A 19,938-nucleotide genomic window follows, 5' to 3' on the forward strand; every position below is an offset into this window, starting at 1 on the left:
TTCATGCTTCACACTGCTGCCAGATTAATCTTCCTAAAATAGCGCTCCAGTTCCACCAAGACCTTTGTGGTCGACCTATTAAGGTCCATCTCATACACCATTTATTTTATGAAGCCTTTTCAGTATTACACAGTTGGGGATATATAGTATTTGCTCCCTCTGTTCCCACTCTTCAGAGCACTTTGTATTTCTTTTCTGACACAATGTTATTGTATCCTGTATTCTAATTATTTGTGTACTTGCCTTCCTACTTACCCTACCCCCAATTGCAAGTTCCTTAAGAGTAGAGATTCTCCTGTAGCCCTAGAATAGGTCTTCGTTCATAAATGCTCAATACATTTATTGACTTAAACTTACACCAATGAGGAAACACGTTTCAGAATAATCATTATATTTTTGTTATTTTAGGCTTGACCGTCTTTTTATCTTACTGGATACTGGCACTACTCCAGTTACAAGAAAAGCTGCTGCACAGCAACTTGGAGAAGTGGTAAAGCTTCATCCCCATGAACTAAATAATCTTTTATCTAAAGTAAGAACTCTTTTTTTCTTTTAGTATAACGCAGTTGTAGAAATTTGTGGATAGGAATATAACAATAGAAATTCTTACTTTTATTTAGTGGCAGTTTGTGGTCTTCAAATTCCATTAAATATCTTACTATTTCTCCAGATATTTTTTTAAATTTGGTCTTTCTTTTTTGTCACAAGATTTAAAATATTTTGGGTTTTTTTGCATCAAGTTTAATTGTCTTAAGTGATTTGACAATATACAACCTTTTGCCTGTGGCACAAATTTGAATCTGACCCAATTTGGTAATGACCTACGTTGTTAATCTAGTTTGTTAGTGGTCTGACTTGTTCTTAACGGCTAGTAATTATATCTAGTTGGCAGTCTTCAAATGTATTGAGTACTCATGGGAAATGATTGAAATATATGAGAAGCTAGTTGTCATTACATTTTAAGTTATCACCTGTTTGAAAGTGGAGGCTTTCTGCTTTGGTGGATCAGTGTTTTTCATAATACCAGCCCATATTCTTTCCCTAAGCAATGGCTGTATTTTTACTGAACTCTGGCTTGTAGAAGTGTGCCTGATGATGGTAAGCAGCACATTCCATGTGTTTAATAATTCTCTGGCATGCAGGGGCGCCTGGGTGGCTCAGTCAGTTGAGCATCCAACTCTTGGTTTCAGCTCAGGTCGTGATCTCATGGGTCGTGGGATCGAGCCTCATGTGGGCTCTGTCCTCAGTGGGGAGTCTTCCTGAAGACTCTCTCCCTCTGCCCTTACCCCCAACCCTCCCTCCTTGCGTGCATGCACATGTTCTCTCTCTCTCTCTCTCTCTCTAAAATAAATCTTTAAAAAAATTTTTTCTGGCATACAAAGTAAAACCTGGAATGCTTTGTGTGTTGGGGGGCTCGGGTGGGAATAGAGGATAGGGTTGGGGAGCAATATCGAAATCCCAAGACCCCTCTCTTCCTCCTGGCCGGCATTCCTTCTTTCCTTCCTCCCTTCCTTCCTTCCTTCCTTTTAAAGATTTTATTTACTTATTTGAGAGAGAGAGAGAGCATATGAGCAAGGGATAAGAGGGAGAGGGAGAAGCAGACTCCCCACTGAGCAGGCAGGCAGCCCGATGTGGGGCTTGATGCCAGGACCCCAGGATCACAACCTGAGCCAAAGGCAGCCACTTAACTGACTGAGCCACCCAGGCGCCCCTTACCCCCTCCTTTGATTCTCATTTGTCCCTTCTTGATTCATATGAGTAGGAGTTCTAAGGCCTTGTGAATATACAAATCTGTATGATATGGTTCCCACCATGAGGGCTGACAGTAACTGTCTTTTCCAATATATTTACCACTTAGATATTATCAGGATTTTCTAACCAATATGTAGATGAAGAGACAGTGATTTGATATCCACAGGCTCCATGTTCTCAGAATGGAGAAGGATGCATATTAGACACTATTCTCAATGTGTAAGGTAGGGGGATAGAGATGGATACTCATTTCTTCTGACCCCAGAGGAAAAGATGGGGGACTGAATGAGCAGAAACTGGAAACTGGGAGCAAAACTAATTTGTGCTGAACTGAGAAAAGGTTTCCAGCCTTCTGAGTTCTGTTCTGCTTAACTTAGATCCTGGCATATTGGCTGTCATCAAATAATTCCAAAAGAGGCAAAGTTTGTCTTTCATACCTTCTCACCTCTTAACCTCTTTTCTCTCCCCTCAGTGTTTTCCTGTTGCCTTTTGGTTTTTTTTTAAACTGCTTATTGTACAATTCATTTGTTTTATTTTACTTTTTTAAAGATTTTTAAGATATATTTTTTTAAGATTTTATTTATTTGACAGAGAGAGACACAGCGAGAGAGGGAGCACAAGCAGGGGGAATGGGAGAGGGAGAAGCAGGCTCCCCGTGGAGCAGGGAGCCCGATATGGGGTTTGATCCCAGTACCCTGGGATCATGACCTAAGCTGAAGGCAGACGCTTAATGACTGAGCCACCCAGATGCTCCTTAAAGATTTTTTTTAAGATTTTATTTTCAGGTAATCTCTGCACCCAGTATAGGGCTTGAATTTACAACCCCAAGACTCAGAGTCACATGCTCCACCCACTGAGCCAGTCAGGTGCCCCTCAATGATTTTTTTTTTTATTTTTAAATTTTAAAATATTTATTTATTTGACAGAGAGAGAGAGATAGCGAGAGCAGGAACACAAGCAGGGGGAGTGGGAGAGGGAGAAGCAGGCTTCCCGCAGAGCAAGGAGCCTGATGCGGGGCTCGATCCCAGGACCCTGGGATCACAACCTGAGCCGAAGGCAGACGCTTAATGACTGAGCCACCGAGGCGCCCCGCCCCTCAGTGATTTTAGATATGTGCAATCATCACCACAACCTAATTTTAAAGCATTTTTATTTCCCCAAAAAGAAACCTCATGCCCATTAGCAGTCACTGTCCATCACTCTCCCTCCCATACCTAGTCCTAGGCAACCCCAGTCTACTTTCTGCTATAGATTTGCCTATTGTGAAAATTTTATATTAATGTGACTGGTTTCTTTCACTTAAAATAATATTTTTAAGGTTCTTTCATATTGAAGCTTGTCTCATTACTTCATTCCTTTTTATTACCAAATATTCCATTGTATGGATGTGATCTGAATATATTATGTGGATATACCACATCTTATCTGTTCATCAGTTGGTGGACATTTGGGTTGTTTCCACTTTTTGGCCTTTGATGAATAATGCTGCTGTGAAAATTCATGTACAAGTTTTTGTGTGGGGTGTATGTTTTCATTTCTCTTGGGTTTATACCTGTGGATAGAATTGCTGGATCATATAGTAACTATGTTTAACTTTATGAGGAACTGCCAAACTGTTTTCCAAACTCGCTCCATTGTTTTACATTCCTAACAGTAGTGTATGAGAGAGCTGATTTTTTTTTACATCCTTGCCAATGCTTGTTATTAACTGACTTTGATTATTTCCATACTAGTGAGTGTTAAGTGATATGTCATTGTAGTTTTGACTTGCATTTTCCTGGTGACTAGTGATGTTGAACATCTTTTCATGTGTTTATTGACCCTTGGTGTATCTTTTTTGGAGAACTGTCTCTTCAGATCCTTTACCCATTTCTTCTTTTTTTGGGGGGGGGGAGGACAGAGGGAGAGGGATGGAGAATCTTAAGCAGGCTCCATGCCCAATGTGGAGCCCAATGTGGGGCTTGATCTCATAACCCTGAGATCATGACCTGAACTGAAATCAAGAGTCAGATGCTTGACCGACTAAGTCACCCAGGCGCCCCTAGATCCTTTGCCCATTTTTAAGTGGGATATTTGTTCTTTTAATATTGAGTTGTAATAGTTCTCTATATATTTTGGATACAAGCTCCTTACAAGGTATTTCATTTGCAAATATGTTCTTCCAGTCTGTGGTTGTCTTTTCACTTTCCTGATGGTATCCTTTGAAGCATAAAAGTTATTAATTTTGGGGCGCCTGGGTGGCTCAGTCGTTAAGGGTCTGCCTTCGGCTCAGGTCATGATCCCGGGGTCCTGGGATCGAGCCCCGCATCGGGCTCCCTGCTCCGCGGGAAGCCTGCTTCTCCCTCTCCCACTCCCCCTGCTTGTGTTCCCTCTCTCGCTGTGTCTCTCTCTGTCAAATAAATAAATAAAATCTTTAAAAAAAAAGTTATTAATTTTGATTTAGTCAGATTTATCCTTTTTTTCATATCCCTTGTGCTTTTTGGGATCATATCTAAGAAATCTTGCCTGATCCAAGGTCACAAAGATTTACCCCTGTGTTTTCTTCTAAGAATTGTATAGCTTTAGATCTTACTTTTAGACTTATGGCTCATTTTGAGGTGTTTTTTTTTGTGTGTGTGTGTGTGTGTATGGTGTTAGGTAGGGGTTCACAATCATTTTGTTGCCCTAGCACCGTTTGTGGAAAAAACTATTCTTTCCCCATTGAATTGTCTTGGCACTCTTGTTGAAAATCAGTTGACTATAGAGAGTTTTATTTCTAGACTCTCAGTTCTGTTCCATTGATCTGTGTATCTGTCCTTTTGCCAGTACCACATAGTAAGTTTTGAAATCAAGAAGTGTGAGTATACCAACTTTATTACTCTTTTTCAAGATTGTTTTGGTGACCCTGGGTCCCTTGCATTTCCATATAAATTTTAGGATCAACTTGCTCATTTCTGCAAAAAAAGTGAGCTGGGATTTTGATAGGAATTTTGTTGAATCAGTAGATCAATTGAGGGAGTATTACTCTCTTAACAGTATTAAATCTGTAGATCCACAAACATGAGGTGAGGTGTCTTTCTGTTTATTTAGATCTTATTTCCTTTCTTTCAATGGTATTTTGAATTTTTCTGTAATTTTCAGTATATGAGTCTTGTACTTTAAGTTTACATTTAAGTATTTTATACTTTTTGGTGCTATTATAAATGGGATTTTAAAAATTTTATTTTCCAATTGTTTATTGAAAGTATTTAGCAAAACAGTTGATTTTTGTATATTGATTTTATATCTTCCCATCCTGCTGAACTCATTTGTTCTTTCTGCTAGTTTTTACAACTTAACTCTTTGCATTAAGTAATGGGACTTAATGAAAATACACATTTTGCTTTTTACTATATTAAAAGGCAGGTTATTTTTTAAATGTACTTAAGTATCTTTTAACTAAAAGTTTCCTGTTTCCTTTTTTTTTAAGGGGAGTGATATTTCCTGTGAATGATAGAATCTTGTAAATGATATTAATAATTCCAAGGTGTTTTATATAAATTTTTATGTAAAATCCAACGGCTGCTAAATTATAAATTAATAACAAGTAAATTTGTATTTCTCTGTTCTGGCTACTTTGAACAAACAATATTTTGGTATAACTATTTTATCTTACAATTTTTTAAGGTGTTGATATATTTAAGGAGTACAAATTGGGATACCCGGATTGCAGCAGGACAAGCTGTTGAAGCTATAGTGAAAAATGTACCTGAGTGGAATCCAGTACCAAGAACCAAACAAGGTGCTTTTAAGTGGTAAAAGTAGTTTGCAGTAACAGTCTACCTATAGAATTAACTATACATTTTATATTTTAATAATTTCAATTTTAATTTAAAGGCTTAATTCTCAGGTACAGCTTTGTCAGGAAATGACAATGAATAAGGTGATTTTCACCATACTTTTTTTTTTTTTTAAGATTTTATTTATTTGAGACAGCTTTTGCGCGCGTGCATGCTTGAGGGGTGGGGAGGGGCAGAGGGAGAGGGAGAAGCAGATTCCTTGCTGAGCACGGAGCCCGATGTGGGGCTCAATCCCAGGACCCTGAGATCATGACCCGAGCTGAAGGTAGACAGCCAACTGAGCGACCAAGGCGCCTCTTTCACCTTGCTTTTAAAAAACTACTAGATAAAATATGTTTTCATATATATTTTTAAAATTATTTAACTGTACAGTATGCTTGACTTAAAGAGATTATTGCTTCCCTCAGGAATTTATGTCCTAAAAAAAGAAACTAAATAATGCAGCGTAAATATTTGAAGCAGTGTTTTTTCTTGTTGCTGGGAGAATAGTGTAATTATTTTCTAAATTTAAGCACAATTATTTATGGATATTTGGAAGGGTCTTTAGTTTCTAATGTGTCCTTTAGATGTCTTGTAGTAGAAATTATTTTTCTGACTGCCTGCAACAATATTTAAGAATGAGCATATGCTTTTAAAAATTTGTAAAGATATGCACTTTAAGTGAAATTATTTTTTAAAGATTTCATTTATTTGTCAGAGAGAAAGGGGGGGAGCACAAGTAGGGGAGCATCAGTCAGAGGGAGAAGCAGGCTCCCCGCCGAGCAGGGAGCCTGATGTGGGACTCGAACCCAATGTGGGACTCGATCCTGGGATCATGACCTGAGCTGAAGGCAGGTGCTTAACCGACTGAGCCACTCAGGCATCCCTTAAGTGAAAATTTAATGTGGTGCAACCTGATTTCATTTTCAAGTCCCTTTGATAACCTCACTTTTATCATACATTTTAGCTTGTCTAAAATTTTGCTTTAATTATCTGGCACCTATTATGTTGAGAGACTGTATTAATTTGTCCTCTCTCATCAAATGAAATACATAACCAGAAGAAGTTATAACTTGTTTTAGAAAGGAGCTTTTTCTTTTTTAGCTTATTTTCCCTGCTTATTTTGGTATATAGAGATGTTAGAACTCAGATTCTTTTTACAAAACATTAAATTAGTTACACCAGCATTAAAATTTATGGTAAGGTTGCTTGTCATCACTGGAAAACTTAAAATAATTATAGTTTAGTTTAATAAATGAATTATATGCAAGTAGTAGCTAAACAAAGTATTTAAAGTCAGTGAACAATTAAAATATATTTAAAAATTTATAATAGCATAACCTTTTTTGAGGAGGAATACAAAACATTTTGTGATGCTTTTAGGCCTCAGATGGATATATAATTTTAGCAATTTACCAGGAGATTATAATTTGCTCATATTATGAGGAGTCCTATTTTTTTTTTTTTTTTTTTAAGATTTTATTTATTTATTTGAGAGAGAGAATGAGAGACAGAGAGCATGAGAGGGAGGAGGGTCAGAGGGAGAAGCAGACTCCCTGCTGAGCAGGGAGCCTGATGCGGGACTCGATCCCGGGACTCCAGGATCATGACCTGAGCCGAAGGCAGTCGCTTAACCGACTGAGCCACACAGGCGCCCATGAGGAGTCCTATTGAATGAAGAGTTGCTTTGTGTCATAGATATTCCTTAGCTATAGGGACGAATGATGCTTATTAGCTTATATATGAATATATTCTCTAAATATGTTTGTTTTCCAAATTAGCACTATGATGAACTCAGGCTGTTACCTTGGTAGTGTTTTCAAACAGTTAAACAGTAAATAGAGACTATATATATATATATATATATATATATATATATATACATACACACACACACACATAATATATATTTTTTTAAAGATTTTGTCAGAGAGAGAGAGAGCATGTGCACAAGCAGGGGGAGCAGCAGCAGAGGGAGAAGCAAGCTCCCCACTGAGCAAGGAGCCCAATGCGGGACTTAATTCCAGGACCCTGGGATCGTGACTTGAGCTGAAGGCAGATGCTTAAGCGACGGAGCCACCCAGGTGTCCCGATACAATATGATATTTAACATACATATTTCAATATGGGATGCATTTCTTCATATAATAATATGCCTTTTTAGTGAAAAACAGCTATACATACACCGACATTCTGATAGTTTGTACAAGGGGAGCCACCAACTAAATAGTTTATTCATAAATAAGAGCTGATCATAAATAATTCCACAATAGCTTTTCTACTTCCTCTGCCTTTTATTTTTCTTAAAATGTTATACTACCACCCCAAGTAATGCTGTTTTCTTTCATTCTACACTTTGGCTTTATGATCAAATTAAGTATTTTTCAACCTCATTTAGAATCTACTTCAGAAAGTGCTATGGAAGATTCACCTACTACAGATCGATTGAATTTTGACAGATTTGATATATGTAGATTGTTACAGCATGGGGCATCACTTTTGGGATCTGCTGGTGCAGAATTTGAAGTACAAGATGAAAAATCAGGTATGTAGTAGTCCTATAGAAGAAAATCTGAAATGTTTGTGTTCAGGCTAAATTATCACTTGGTATGCTACATATCAGTCATGCAAAATCTTAATAGATGTTACAAAATGTAAATTGAAGTATGCAGTTGGGGAAGGGGAGGCATTGTGGGTGGAGAAGATAACCAAAAGTATTTGGTCTAAAAATATGCTATATGAATATTTTCCTCCTTTTAAGTGAATATGTACCATATCTATACATTGTTAATAGATACATATTAGTATTTCAGCAGGCTTTTTATTATGTAATAGAGAAATTATAAAGTGTACCCCAAGAGCCTTGGTTGAATAGATTTTAAAAGCCAGGATTAGTACAGTTTGTGATACCGTTTTCATAATTCTGTACATTTGAGAGGCTTTATGACAGCTTTCTTTTTATCATGTGTTTAAAAAATTTAAATAATTGGATCTCATGCTGGTGACCAAAACAAACACTAAAAATGAAAAAAATAAATCTTGGATAGGAAGTCGTCCCACTGTCTTTAAACTTACAGAATCCATCTGGATATAAAATAAATTTTTTGGCCATTCAAGATTGATGCCTTGAGTGGAAAAAACCTTGATGTTTTTGATGGATTTCTGTAAGTAAGTTGCTCTTTTGACTAAAATCAAAACAACAGTTTTTGTTACTAATAAAATTAATCATTACTCAAAGCATATCTATCTAGCTAAGTTAATGAAATGATCACTTGTTCATCTTAAAAAAAAAGTCAAACACCCATTTACTCTTGCTTAAATATGGTTTCTATTGAAATATTTCTGGTTAACCTCAGAACAGCATAGGTTGTTGAAATGTGCAGGTCCCCTTATATGCAAATTTTTTTTCAATAAATACAGTATGGTACTGTAAATGTATTTTCCTTATGATTTTCTTAATGTTTTCTCTAGCTTAGTTTATTCTAAGAATATAGTATATAATACATGTACAAATACATGTTAATTGACTGTTTATGTTATTGGTAAGGCTTTTGATCAACAGGAGGCTATTAGTAGTTAAGTTTTGGGGGGGTCAAAGTTATACACAGATTTTCAACTGCTTGGGGAGTTGATGTCCCTAATCCCCACATTGTCCAAGGGTCAATTGTACTTTAACTATTTTTGGAGAGAATTAAGAGGAGAATTTGGTTAAGTTCCAGAAAAGCATAGTTTTTCTAATAAGGGAGGTAGAAGTCATTTCAAAAACTTTCTGATTTGAAAAAAGTTCTCTCTAAACAGTAAGTTTACTAATTTTACTATTGTACTCATATCAGAGATCATTGGCCCTTATCCAGGAGTAAAAGACAGTGTCACCGTTGTCACTTAAAAAAATATATGTAGTTGGGTCTTATCGAGATTCAAATTTAATAGATCTGTGGAAAGTTCTAGGACATTGTATTTATTTATTTTTATTTATAAATTTTTTTTAAAGATTTTTTATTTATTTATTTGACAGAGAGAGAGAGAGAGAGAGACAGTGCGAGAGGGAACACAAGTAGGGGGAGAGGGAGAAGCAGGCTTCCCGCCGAGCAGGGAGCCTGATGCCGGGCTCGATCCCAGAATCCCGGGATCATGACCTGAGCCGAAGGCAGACGCTTAACGACTGAGCCACCCAGGCGCCCCTATTTATTTATTTATTTATTTTTTTACTTTTTTATTTTTTAAAGATTCTATTTATTTTTTTGACAGAGAGATAGCACAATTAGGCAGAGTAGCAGGCAGAGGGAGAGGGAGAAGCAGGCTCTGTGCTGAGCAGGGAGCCCGAGGTGGGGCTCGATCCCAGGACCCTGAGATCATGACCTGAGTCGAAGGCAGCCGCTTAACCAACTGAGCCACCCAGGCGCCCGTATCTATTTTTATTTTAATTTTTAAAATTTTAAATTTAAATTCAGTTTAGTTAACATATAGTGTATTATTAGTTTCAGGGGTAGAACTTAGTGATTCATCACCCAGTGCTCATTATATCAAGTGCCTTCCTTAATGCCCATCACCCAGTTACCCCATCCGCCCACCCACCTCCCTTCCAGCAACCCTCAGTTTGTTTCCTATAGTTAAGAGTTTCTTGTGGTTTGTCTCCCTCTCTGTTTTTATTTTATTTTTCCTTTCCTTCTATGTTCATCTGTTTTGCTGCTTAAATTCCACATTGTAAGTGAAAACATAATGGGATTTGTCTTTCTCTGACTAACTTATTTCGCTTAGCATAATACCCTCTAGTTCCATCCATGTCATTGCAAACTGCAAGATTTCATTCTTTTTGATAGCTGAGTAATATTCCATTGTATACATACCACATCTTTATCCATTTATCCATTGATGGACATCTGGGCTCTTTCCATATTTTTTTTTTATTATTAACATATATTATTTGTTTGTGATTCATCAGTCTTACACAATACACAGCGTTCACCACAACGTGTGTGATGTCCATCACCCCAGCCACCCCATCCCCCTACCCCCATCCCCTCCAGCAAACCTCAGTTTGATTCCTGAGATTAAGAGTCTCTTATGGTTTGTCTCCCTCTCTGGTTTCGTCTTGTTTCATTTTTTCCTCTCTTCCCCTATGATCTTCTGCCTTGTTTCTTAAATTCCACAAAGCAGTGAGATCCTATGATAATTGTCTTTCTCTGATTGACTTATTTTGCTTAGCATAATACTCTCTAGTTCCATCCATGTCATTGCAAATGGCAAGATTTCAATTTTTTGATGGCTGCATAATAATCCATGGTATATATATACACACCACATCTTTATCCATTCATCTGTCGATGGACATCTGGGCTCTTTCCATAGTTTGGCTATTGTGGACATTGCTGCTATAAACATTGGGGTGCAGGTGCCCCTTTGGATCACTGCATTTGTATCTTTGGGATAAATACCCAGTATAGTGCAATTGCTGGGTTGTAGGGTAGCTCTATTTTCAACTTTTTGAGGAACCTCCATACTGTTTTTCAGACTGGCTGCATCAGCTTGCATTCCCACCAACAGTGGAAGAGAGAGGGTTCCCCTTTCTCTGCATCCTCACCAATATCTGTTGTTTCCTGGCTTGTTAATTTTAGCCATTCTGACCAGTGTGAGGTGGTATCTTATTGTGGTTTTGATTTGTATTTCGCTGGTGCCGAGTGATGTGGAGCATTTTTTCATGTGTCTGTTGGGCATTTGTATGTTTTTGGAGAATATGTCTGTTAATGTCTTCTGCCCACTTCTTGATTGGATTTTTTTGTTTTTTTGGGGTGTTGAGTGTGTTAAGTTCTTTATAGATCTTGGATACTAGCCCTTTATCTGATATGTCATTTGTGAATGTCTTCTCCCATTCTGTAGGTTGCCTTTTAGTTTTGTTGACTGTTTCCGTTGCTCTGCAGAACCTATTTATCCTGATGAAGTTCCAGTAGTTCATTTTTGCTTTTGCCTTTGGAGATGTGTCTAGCAAGAAGTGGCTGCAGCTGAGGTCAAAGATGTTGCTGCCTGTGTTCTCCTCTAGGATTTTGATGGATTCCTGTCTCACATTGAGGTCTTTCATCCATTTTGAGTCTATTTTTGTTTATGGTGTAAGGAAATGGTCTAGTTTCATTCTTCTGCATGTGGCTGTCCAATTTTCCCAACACCATTTGTTGAAGAGACTGTCTTTTTTCCATTGGATATTCTTTCTTGCCTTGTCAAACATTAGTTGACATTGAGTTGAGAGTCCATTTCTGGGTTCTCTATTCTGTTCCATTGATCTATGTGTCTGTCTCTGTGCCAGTACCATACTGTCTTGATGATTACAGCTTTGTAATATAGCTTGAAGTCCAGGATGTTGTATTTAAAAGAAAAAAACTCTACGGGTGACTGATACATAACCAAGATTAGGAACCCCAATTTTTGGGCAACTCAGATTTTAATGCTGTTAAGTCGCAGTATGCTGATTAGTGCTCATTAAAAATTCTCTTAATTAGATTTTCTTTATGTGTCTGTTTATCTGTGTTTGTTTCCGCATACATGAAGGACACATCCATGATTAGTATAGGTGCTAGTCTGATTTTCCTTTGCAGTTGTATAGGTTATTTTCCCCAATAGGGCTTTCCCTGGAATGAGAGGACTGATTTTGGGTTCTGTGTAAGTGTCATGGACTTGTGATCCAGCAGTCTTCACTTTTGGATACCTAGTGTTTTTCCCTCCAGGTAGAGCAGTCTTAAAATTTTTAAATAGCTTTATTGAGATAAAATTCACATACCATACAGTTCACCCATTTTTAAAGTGTACCGTTCACAGATAGATGTAGTCAGTTTTAGAGTATTTTCCTTATCTCAAGAAGAACCCTATAACCTTTAGCTTTCAACCTCCTACGCCTACTTCTTCCCTTCCCTTCCCTTCTAGGCCGTAAGCATTTTTCTGTCTCTGCCTATTCTGGACAGTTCTTATAAATGGAATTATCTAATATGTGATCTTTTGTGACTGACTTCTTAGAGTGTTTCCAAGGTTTATCCACCCTGTAATATATATCAGTACTTATTTCGTTTCCCTAAATAGTTTTTATTACTGGATGTATCAATTTTTTAATTGTGGTAGAGTGTAGATAACATAAAATTTACATCTTAACTATTTTTTTATGTGTATAGTTTAGCAATATTAAGTACATTTACATTGTTGTAAGCCAATCTCCAGGACTCTTCATGTTGCAAAACTGAAACTTTATACAGTAGTCCCCCTTATCCACAAAGGATATATTTCAAACCTGAAACTGTAGGTAGTAGTACCAAACCATATATATACTCTTTTTTCCTGTACGTACAGAACTATGATAAAGCTTAGTTTATAAATTAGGCACAGTAAGAGATTGACAACAACAATAATAAAATAGAACTATTATAACAATATATTTCAATAAAAATTATAGAAATCTCTCTCGAAATATCTTCCTGTAATGTACTCACCCTTCTTGTGCTGATGTAAGATGATAAAATGCCTAGGTGATGAGATGAAGTAAGGTGAATGACATAGGCATCGTGATGTAGTGTTAGGCTGCTATTGACCTTCTGACAATATGTCGAAAGCAGGATCATCTGCCTCTGTACTGTTGTTGACTGGGGGTAACTGAAACCATGGACCGTGGTAACTGACAACCACGGATGAGTGGGAATTACTGTACCCATTAAACGATTCCCATTCCTCACTCCCTCCAGCCCCTGGCAACCACCATTCTGCTTTCTGTCTTTATGAATTTGACCACTCTAGGTACTTCATATAAGTAGAGTCATAACAGTATTTGTCCTTTTGTGATTGGCTTGTTTCACTTAACATAATCTCCTCAGCATTCATCTATGTCATTGTCTGTGTCAGAATTTCCTTCCTTTTTAAGGCTGAATATTATTCCAGTGTGTATTTATACCACATTTTGTTTATTCATCCATCAGTAGATATTTGGGTTGCTTCTACTTTTTGGTTATTGTAAATAATGCTGCTATCTATGAACATGGGTATACAAATATCTTTTTGAATTCCTGCCTTTAGTTCTTTTGGTTATATACCCAGAAGAGGAAATACTGGATCACATTATTTCTATTTTTAATTTTTTTAGGAACTGCCATACTGATTTCCATAGTGGGTATACCATTTTACATTCACACCAGCAGTGCACAAGGTTTCCAGTTTCTCCACATCCTTGCTGTGTTGGGGGGCCCATAGATGGTGTATTAAATTAAGAACATGCAGATTATGACCTGCTGAACAAAAATGCATAAACTACTCACATGGAGTTGGCAGGTAGCTCCTCAGCATTGAGTTCCCATTTTGGGGAAGTGAAAACCCCAGGTTGTTTTGATTGCAGGCATGATTTCAGTTCACTCACACAAAAGAAATACAAAGTCACATTGGGTGTGGAGCCTATTTAAAAAAATAAATAAATAAAATGGTTTATTTCCACAGGAGTGGATCTCATTTTATATATATTTGATAATTAACAGTAGGGCAATGGGGGAATCTCAATGAAAAGTCCTAGTGTTTTGTTAGCTAGAACACTATTTTTTTTTTTTTTTTAAGATTTATTTATTTATTTGACAGAGACACAGAGAGAGAGGGAACACAAGCAGGGGTAGTGGGAGAGGGAGAAGCAGGCTTCCCGCCGAGCAGGGAGCCCGATGCAGGGCTCGATCCCAGGACCCTGGGATCATGACCTGAGCCGAAGGCAGACGCTTAACGACTGAGCCACCCAGGAGCCTCTAGAACACTTTTTTTTAAATCATAGTTAGGACTCACAGAGATTGTGAGTATGGTTTGTTTTGTTGTAATTTTAATAATTAAAATTTTTAATCAAGTTTGATCTTTATTTATTAGAAAACTTCTTACCTGATTTGGAGGAAATATATTTCTTTTCTGTTTAAAGGTGAAGTGGATCCTAAAGAGAGGATAGCACGACAACGGAAACTATTACAGAAGAAACTTGGTCTTAATATGGGAGAGGCCATTGGAATGAGTACTGAAGAACTCTTCAATGATGAAGATTTGGATTATACCCCGACTTCAGCAGCCCTTGTAAACAAACAACCTGTAGGTTGTTTGATTGCAAATTATAATATAAAGGTTTTGCCTCATTTTGCCATGTAATTGCAATTAAAAAAAATGCTGTTCTTAATTATGCTCATTACCGCTTGTGCCACCATAATTTAGTGTCTTCGTAAATGGATTTCTAACAACAGATTCTTAAGAGACAAAGTTCAGCCTACCTTGTAGACTCTGGATTGACTGTTAGATAAAAGCTGTGGGGGACTTTTTAGGAGCCACTGCTGTTGAGAGATCCTAGTTGCTTTTTCCTTTGTTTTTTAGTGAAAAAAAAAATAAAATAAATGCTTGAGAGACTGGAAGATAGTAAGGGCTAGTGTGATGATACTAAAAATCTTTAGAGCTATGACTTATTCTTTTATTTGAGAAAGTAACAGACATGATAACAAGAACACTTTTCAAACAGTGCAAAAAGGTATACAATATGAAGTAAAAGAAGTTTTCAATAATTGATGGACACCCATGTCCCCATGCCCCACAGGCAACCCTTTAACTTGTACATATATACACGAGTATTTGTGTCTTTTTAAGCCATATTTACCTTTTCCCATTTCATATAGCTGAACATATCAATATATACAGATTGATTATATATTTTTTGATAGCTTCATGCTCTTTTGTTGTATTGGCTGTACCATAATTTGCTCTGTTTTCCTCCCTTTTCTCTACCAATTCCCATTGGATGCCTACATGCTGTTACTGCCTTTTTTTTTTTTTTTTTAATGTCCCAAACTATTTAAGCTCCAGTAAAAGCTGTGGCTCTCTTCTCAGAAAAATTCACATGCAAGTGAAATATTACCATTCAAGGGGTTTGGTATTCTTTCCTCTTGCCCCTGCAGTATCTTTTAGGGTTTCCTGGTCCTTGTTAAGAATTCTTGCTTTGTCGGGCGCCTGGGTGGCTCAGTTGGTTAAGCGACTGCCTTCGGCTCAGGTCATGATCCTGGAGTCCCGGGATCGAGTCCCGCATCGGGCTCCTTGCTCAGCAAGGCGTCTGTTTCTCCCTCTGACCCTCCCCCCCTCATGCTCTTTCTCTCTCTCATTCTCTCTCTCTCAAATAAATAAATAAAATCTTTAAAAAAAAAAAAAGAATTCTTGCTTTGTAGTCATGAAACACTTACCTTCTCTTTCTTTTGGCCTTTTCTTTTGCCTTTATACTAGTTGTTCTCTAAACTATCAGAATTTGCAGACTGTTTTTTAGGGTTAAGGGAGTATGTGTTGATGAGTAACTTCTGCAGACAAGAAAATAATTGGAACATTCCAGAGGAAAAAAGAAGAGTACAAAGAGGCAGAAGATATGACATCAGGAAGGAATAGAAAGAAGTGGGGTACAAAGGGAAGCATAGGTGTAAATAAAAAATAAGAAAATAGAATAAAGGAGAATAAAAATGTAATGTGATCACAGTGCTGTAATTGTGTAGGATAGAAGAAAAAAGGTGGGCCAGGGATATTAGAGAACATGGGCTATAGACAGAATAGTTGTATATGGGATGGGCAACAGCCAGTTTGAGGTTTGCAGGATCCAAGTTGGGTTGGCCTTATATGTCATGGACCTATGGTAGGAGTTGCTTAATGTTACTTGTTGCCCTAGGTTCATCACTGCTTGTATTTTTGCCAGTGGTCCCTGGACCAGGACTATAGTAGGGCATCCATATGAGTGACCCTGATTGGTTGTCAAAGTGTGAATTTCAGTTGAATATTAATCAGTTGAGAGCAGAAAGGATTTTTAGGCTTGAGTTCAAAGCATTTCTACCTCACAGCCTTTAGAATGTCATGAATTTCGGAAAAGAGCAAAAACAGTAGACAGGGGCCCCTGGGTGACACAGTCAGTTGAGTGTCCCATTCTTGGTTTCTGCTCAGGTCATGATCTCAGGATGGTGAGATTGAGCCTGGTGTTGGGCTCCGAGCTCAGCAAGGAGTCTGCAGAGTTTCTCTCTCCCTCTCCTTCTCTGTGTGTGTGCATGTGCGCACGCACACTCTCCCTCTCTCTCTCTTAAGTGAATATATAAATCTTTAAAAAAAAACCCAAAAAACATAAAAGCAAAAAACAGTGACTGCTTAAGAGGGAAGGAGCAATATGGGCTAAGTTGACTATAGGATGCTAGATCACTTATGGCTGTAATTTTCAGTTTTTTCAACAGATTATTATCAGTTTCTTTTATTGATGTTCTTTATTATAACTTTTGGGTGGTATTATGGTTATTTATTAATATTTTTTGGTTTTGTTTTTATTTTAAATACAGTATAGTTAACATACAGTGTTATATTAGTTTTGGGTGTACAATATATTGATTCAACAATTCTATACATTACTCAGAGCTCATCAAATAAGTGTACTCTTAATCTCCTTCACCTATTTCACCCATACTTCCATCCACCTCCCCTCTGGTAACCATCAGTTTGTTCTCTACAGTTAAGAGTCTGTTTTTTGGTTTGTCTCTTTTATTTTTTTCTTTGTTCATTTGTTTTGTTTTTTAAATTCCAATTATGAGTGAAATCATATGGTACTTGTCTTTCTCTGACTTATTTTGCTTAGCATTATCCTCTCTAGATCCATCCATGTTATTGTAAATGGCAAGGTTTCATTTTTTATGGCTGAGTAATATTCCATTGTATCTATATACTGCATTTTCTTTATTACTGTGGCTGTTTTGAAGTATCACCTTTTCAAAACCCTCTCTGTGGGTTATGATCATACATTTGTGCCGCATCTGTGACAATAAAAATTAAGAAACACACAAGCATCTTTTGGGAATTGGAAGAATAGGGAAAAAGGAAGAAGACAGTGAAATTATGGTAGAGCCATACAACAGGATAGCATGATGTCAAAATGTGGTCAATTTGGATATAGTGAAATTAATAGACATAGTCCTCTTCTGAGGCTAAGACTATGGGTATTTAACTTCAAAAGTTAAAACAGCATTCTTTTATTCTTTTAGACTCTCCAGGCAGCTGAATTGATTGACTCAGAATTTCGAGCAGGAATGAGCAATAGACAAAAGAACAAAGCTAAAAGAATGGCCAAGTTATTTGCAAAACAGAGATCCAGGGATGCAGTGGAAACTAATGAGAAGAGGTAGTAATCTTTTTTTGCTTATTCATTTAAAATAATGATGCTTTATAGCTTAAATCTGTGTCTGCTTGATTTTTAAAAATATTTGCTGACATTGTCTTTGGCTGTGGAATACCATTTGGATTGTCTTGCTCAATTGTCAGAGATTATTTACTACTACTAGGAACTAGGACAGCTTCCCCAGAATAATTTACACATGCAGATTTTTTTTCTTACTATTTATGACCTTTGGATGAAGGCTGAAGATCTTCCAAGGGAAGTGCATTCCAGGTGGAGAGAACAAGTGTAAATGCCTTAATCATAGACTATTCAAGAAACAGAAAGGCCGGGCACCTGGGTGGCTCAGTTGGTTAAGCGACTGCCTTCGGCTCAGGTCATGATCCTGGAGTCCCGGGATCAAGTCCCGCATTGGGCTCCCAGCTCAGCGGGGAGTCTGCTTCTCCCTCTGACCCTACCCCCTCTCATGCTCTCTTTCTCTATCTCATTCTCTCTCATATGAAGGTAGAAAGTAAGTGTCCATGGCATTTATTTAAAGACTAGGCACATAGGGGGAATAAATAATAAACATCTACTTGGTATAAATTTTTACTTGGGGTTAAGTTGTTTTTTTGTTTGGTGGGTTTTTTTTTTAGTATGAAAATTTTATTAAGCTTTTATTAAACTACAGGGTTTTTTAAGCAAACAACTAGGATTGTATATAGTAATCTAATAAGTTTCTGTTGGCTTTATTCATATAAGCATATTTACCCAAATATTTGAATATTGAAATAGTTGACCTTATTTTTCAGAGTCTATGATTCATTCATTCCACAAATATTTATTGACTACCTTCTAAGTGCTAGGTACTGTTTTAGGCCCTCAGGATGCATTGGTGAATAAAACAGATAAGAATTCTGCCTTCGTGGAGCTTATATTCTAGAGGGAAAAATAAATGAGGAAGAAGAGGGGCACTTGGCTGGGTCAGTCAGTACAGCATGCAACTCTCCATCTTGGGGTTGTAAGTTCAAGTCCCTTGTTAGGTGTAGAGATTACTTAAAGTCTTTTTTTTTTTTTTTTTGTAAAATTTTATTTATTTGAGAGAGAGAGAGCACGAGCGGGGGGTGGGGCGGCAGGGGGAGAGGGAGAGGGAGAAGCAGACTCCCCACTGAGCAGGGCTCCCGACACAGGGCTCAGTCCCAGGACTCTGGGATCATGACCTGAGCTGAAGGCAGATGCTTAATCAACTGAGCCACCCAGGCGCCCCCAAAATGAAATCTTTTAAAAAAAGAAGATAAATAAGTAAATATAGTGTGTATATATATGCATATATCATGTTAATGATAAGGGTTAAGAAACACAAAGGAGATAAAGAACATGTGGAATGTTTTGTGGGGAGCTTGAAATTTTAGATAGGATGGTCAGGGAGGGATTCACAGAGGTGACTTTTCATTAAAGATCAGAAAGAAGTGAGGATGCTAGTCCTATGAATATTTGGAAAAGACATTCCAAGTAGAGGGAACAGCAAGAGCAAATGTCTGGAAGGAGAAACATGCCTAAAAGTTCAAGGACAGTACAGTGACCAACCAGTGTGGCTAGATTGGAGAGAATTAGGGGAAGAATGATAGGGAGTGAATTAGGGGAATAATAATTAGAAATGGTATTAAGGAGGGTCAGATTTCTTTCATCACCTTTAGAAAAAATGGTTGGCCAAATAAATCATATTATTAAGATGGAGAGGATATTTATAGAGAATAATGCTGTATATACCTTAACTGTGCTAATTGTCCTTTCTTTTAATACTGAATAAAGTAGTTTAATTTGCCTTATCTTCTGTAATGCTTTACTATTAGGCTAGCCTCAATATTTTTGTTCTGGTCATAAAATAACATTTCCTCAGGTTTTCTGGACACATTTTTCATCGGTCAGTTATCTCTGTGTTTTTCAAGAGCTAGTAGAATTATAGTATGTTACTCAGTATGTTCGTTTCCTTCAGGGTACAAAAGCTTAGTAAAGTTATGCTGGGCCAGATTTAGGTTGTTAGACCAAGACAGTTTAAAACAAAAAGGTGAAGAACTGGTTGTTGAGAAGAAGTAAAAAAGACTTGTTAGATTTGAGATTCAGTTTGAAAGCGAGAATTTATGGACCTATTTTACATTCATCAGTGAGGGTAGGAGAATATATTTTACTCAAAACTTTTTAAGTGGTTACTCTTATTTGATAGTGAAATTTTAAGTAAACTATATAAGT

The 19,938-nt window shown here is 37.2% G+C and overlaps 1 protein-coding gene across 2 annotated transcripts in view; it reads left to right on the forward strand.

Annotated features, from left to right (window-relative positions):
• BTAF1 (B-TFIID TATA-box binding protein associated factor 1) overlaps positions 1–19,938 on the forward strand; it is a 107,024-nt gene that overhangs the window by 13,657 nt on the left and 73,429 nt on the right. The window contains exons 2-6 of one of the 2 annotated variants that reach the window (XM_032432206.1): positions 409–532; positions 5,398–5,512; positions 7,948–8,094; positions 14,467–14,663; positions 17,579–17,715. In XM_032432206.1, coding sequence (XP_032288097.1) covers positions 409–532; positions 5,398–5,512; positions 7,948–8,094; positions 14,467–14,663; positions 17,579–17,715 — 720 coding nt within the window. The remainder of the gene's footprint in view (positions 1–408; positions 533–5,397; positions 5,513–7,947; positions 8,095–14,466; positions 14,664–17,578; positions 17,716–19,938) is intronic. The other variant, XM_032432207.1, reaches the window with a different exon arrangement.

Source organism: Phoca vitulina, unplaced genomic scaffold, assembly GCF_004348235.1.
Source record: "Phoca vitulina isolate PV1807 unplaced genomic scaffold, GSC_HSeal_1.0 scaffold48, whole genome shotgun sequence".
NCBI classification, from domain to species: Eukaryota; Metazoa; Chordata; class Mammalia; order Carnivora; family Phocidae; genus Phoca; species Phoca vitulina.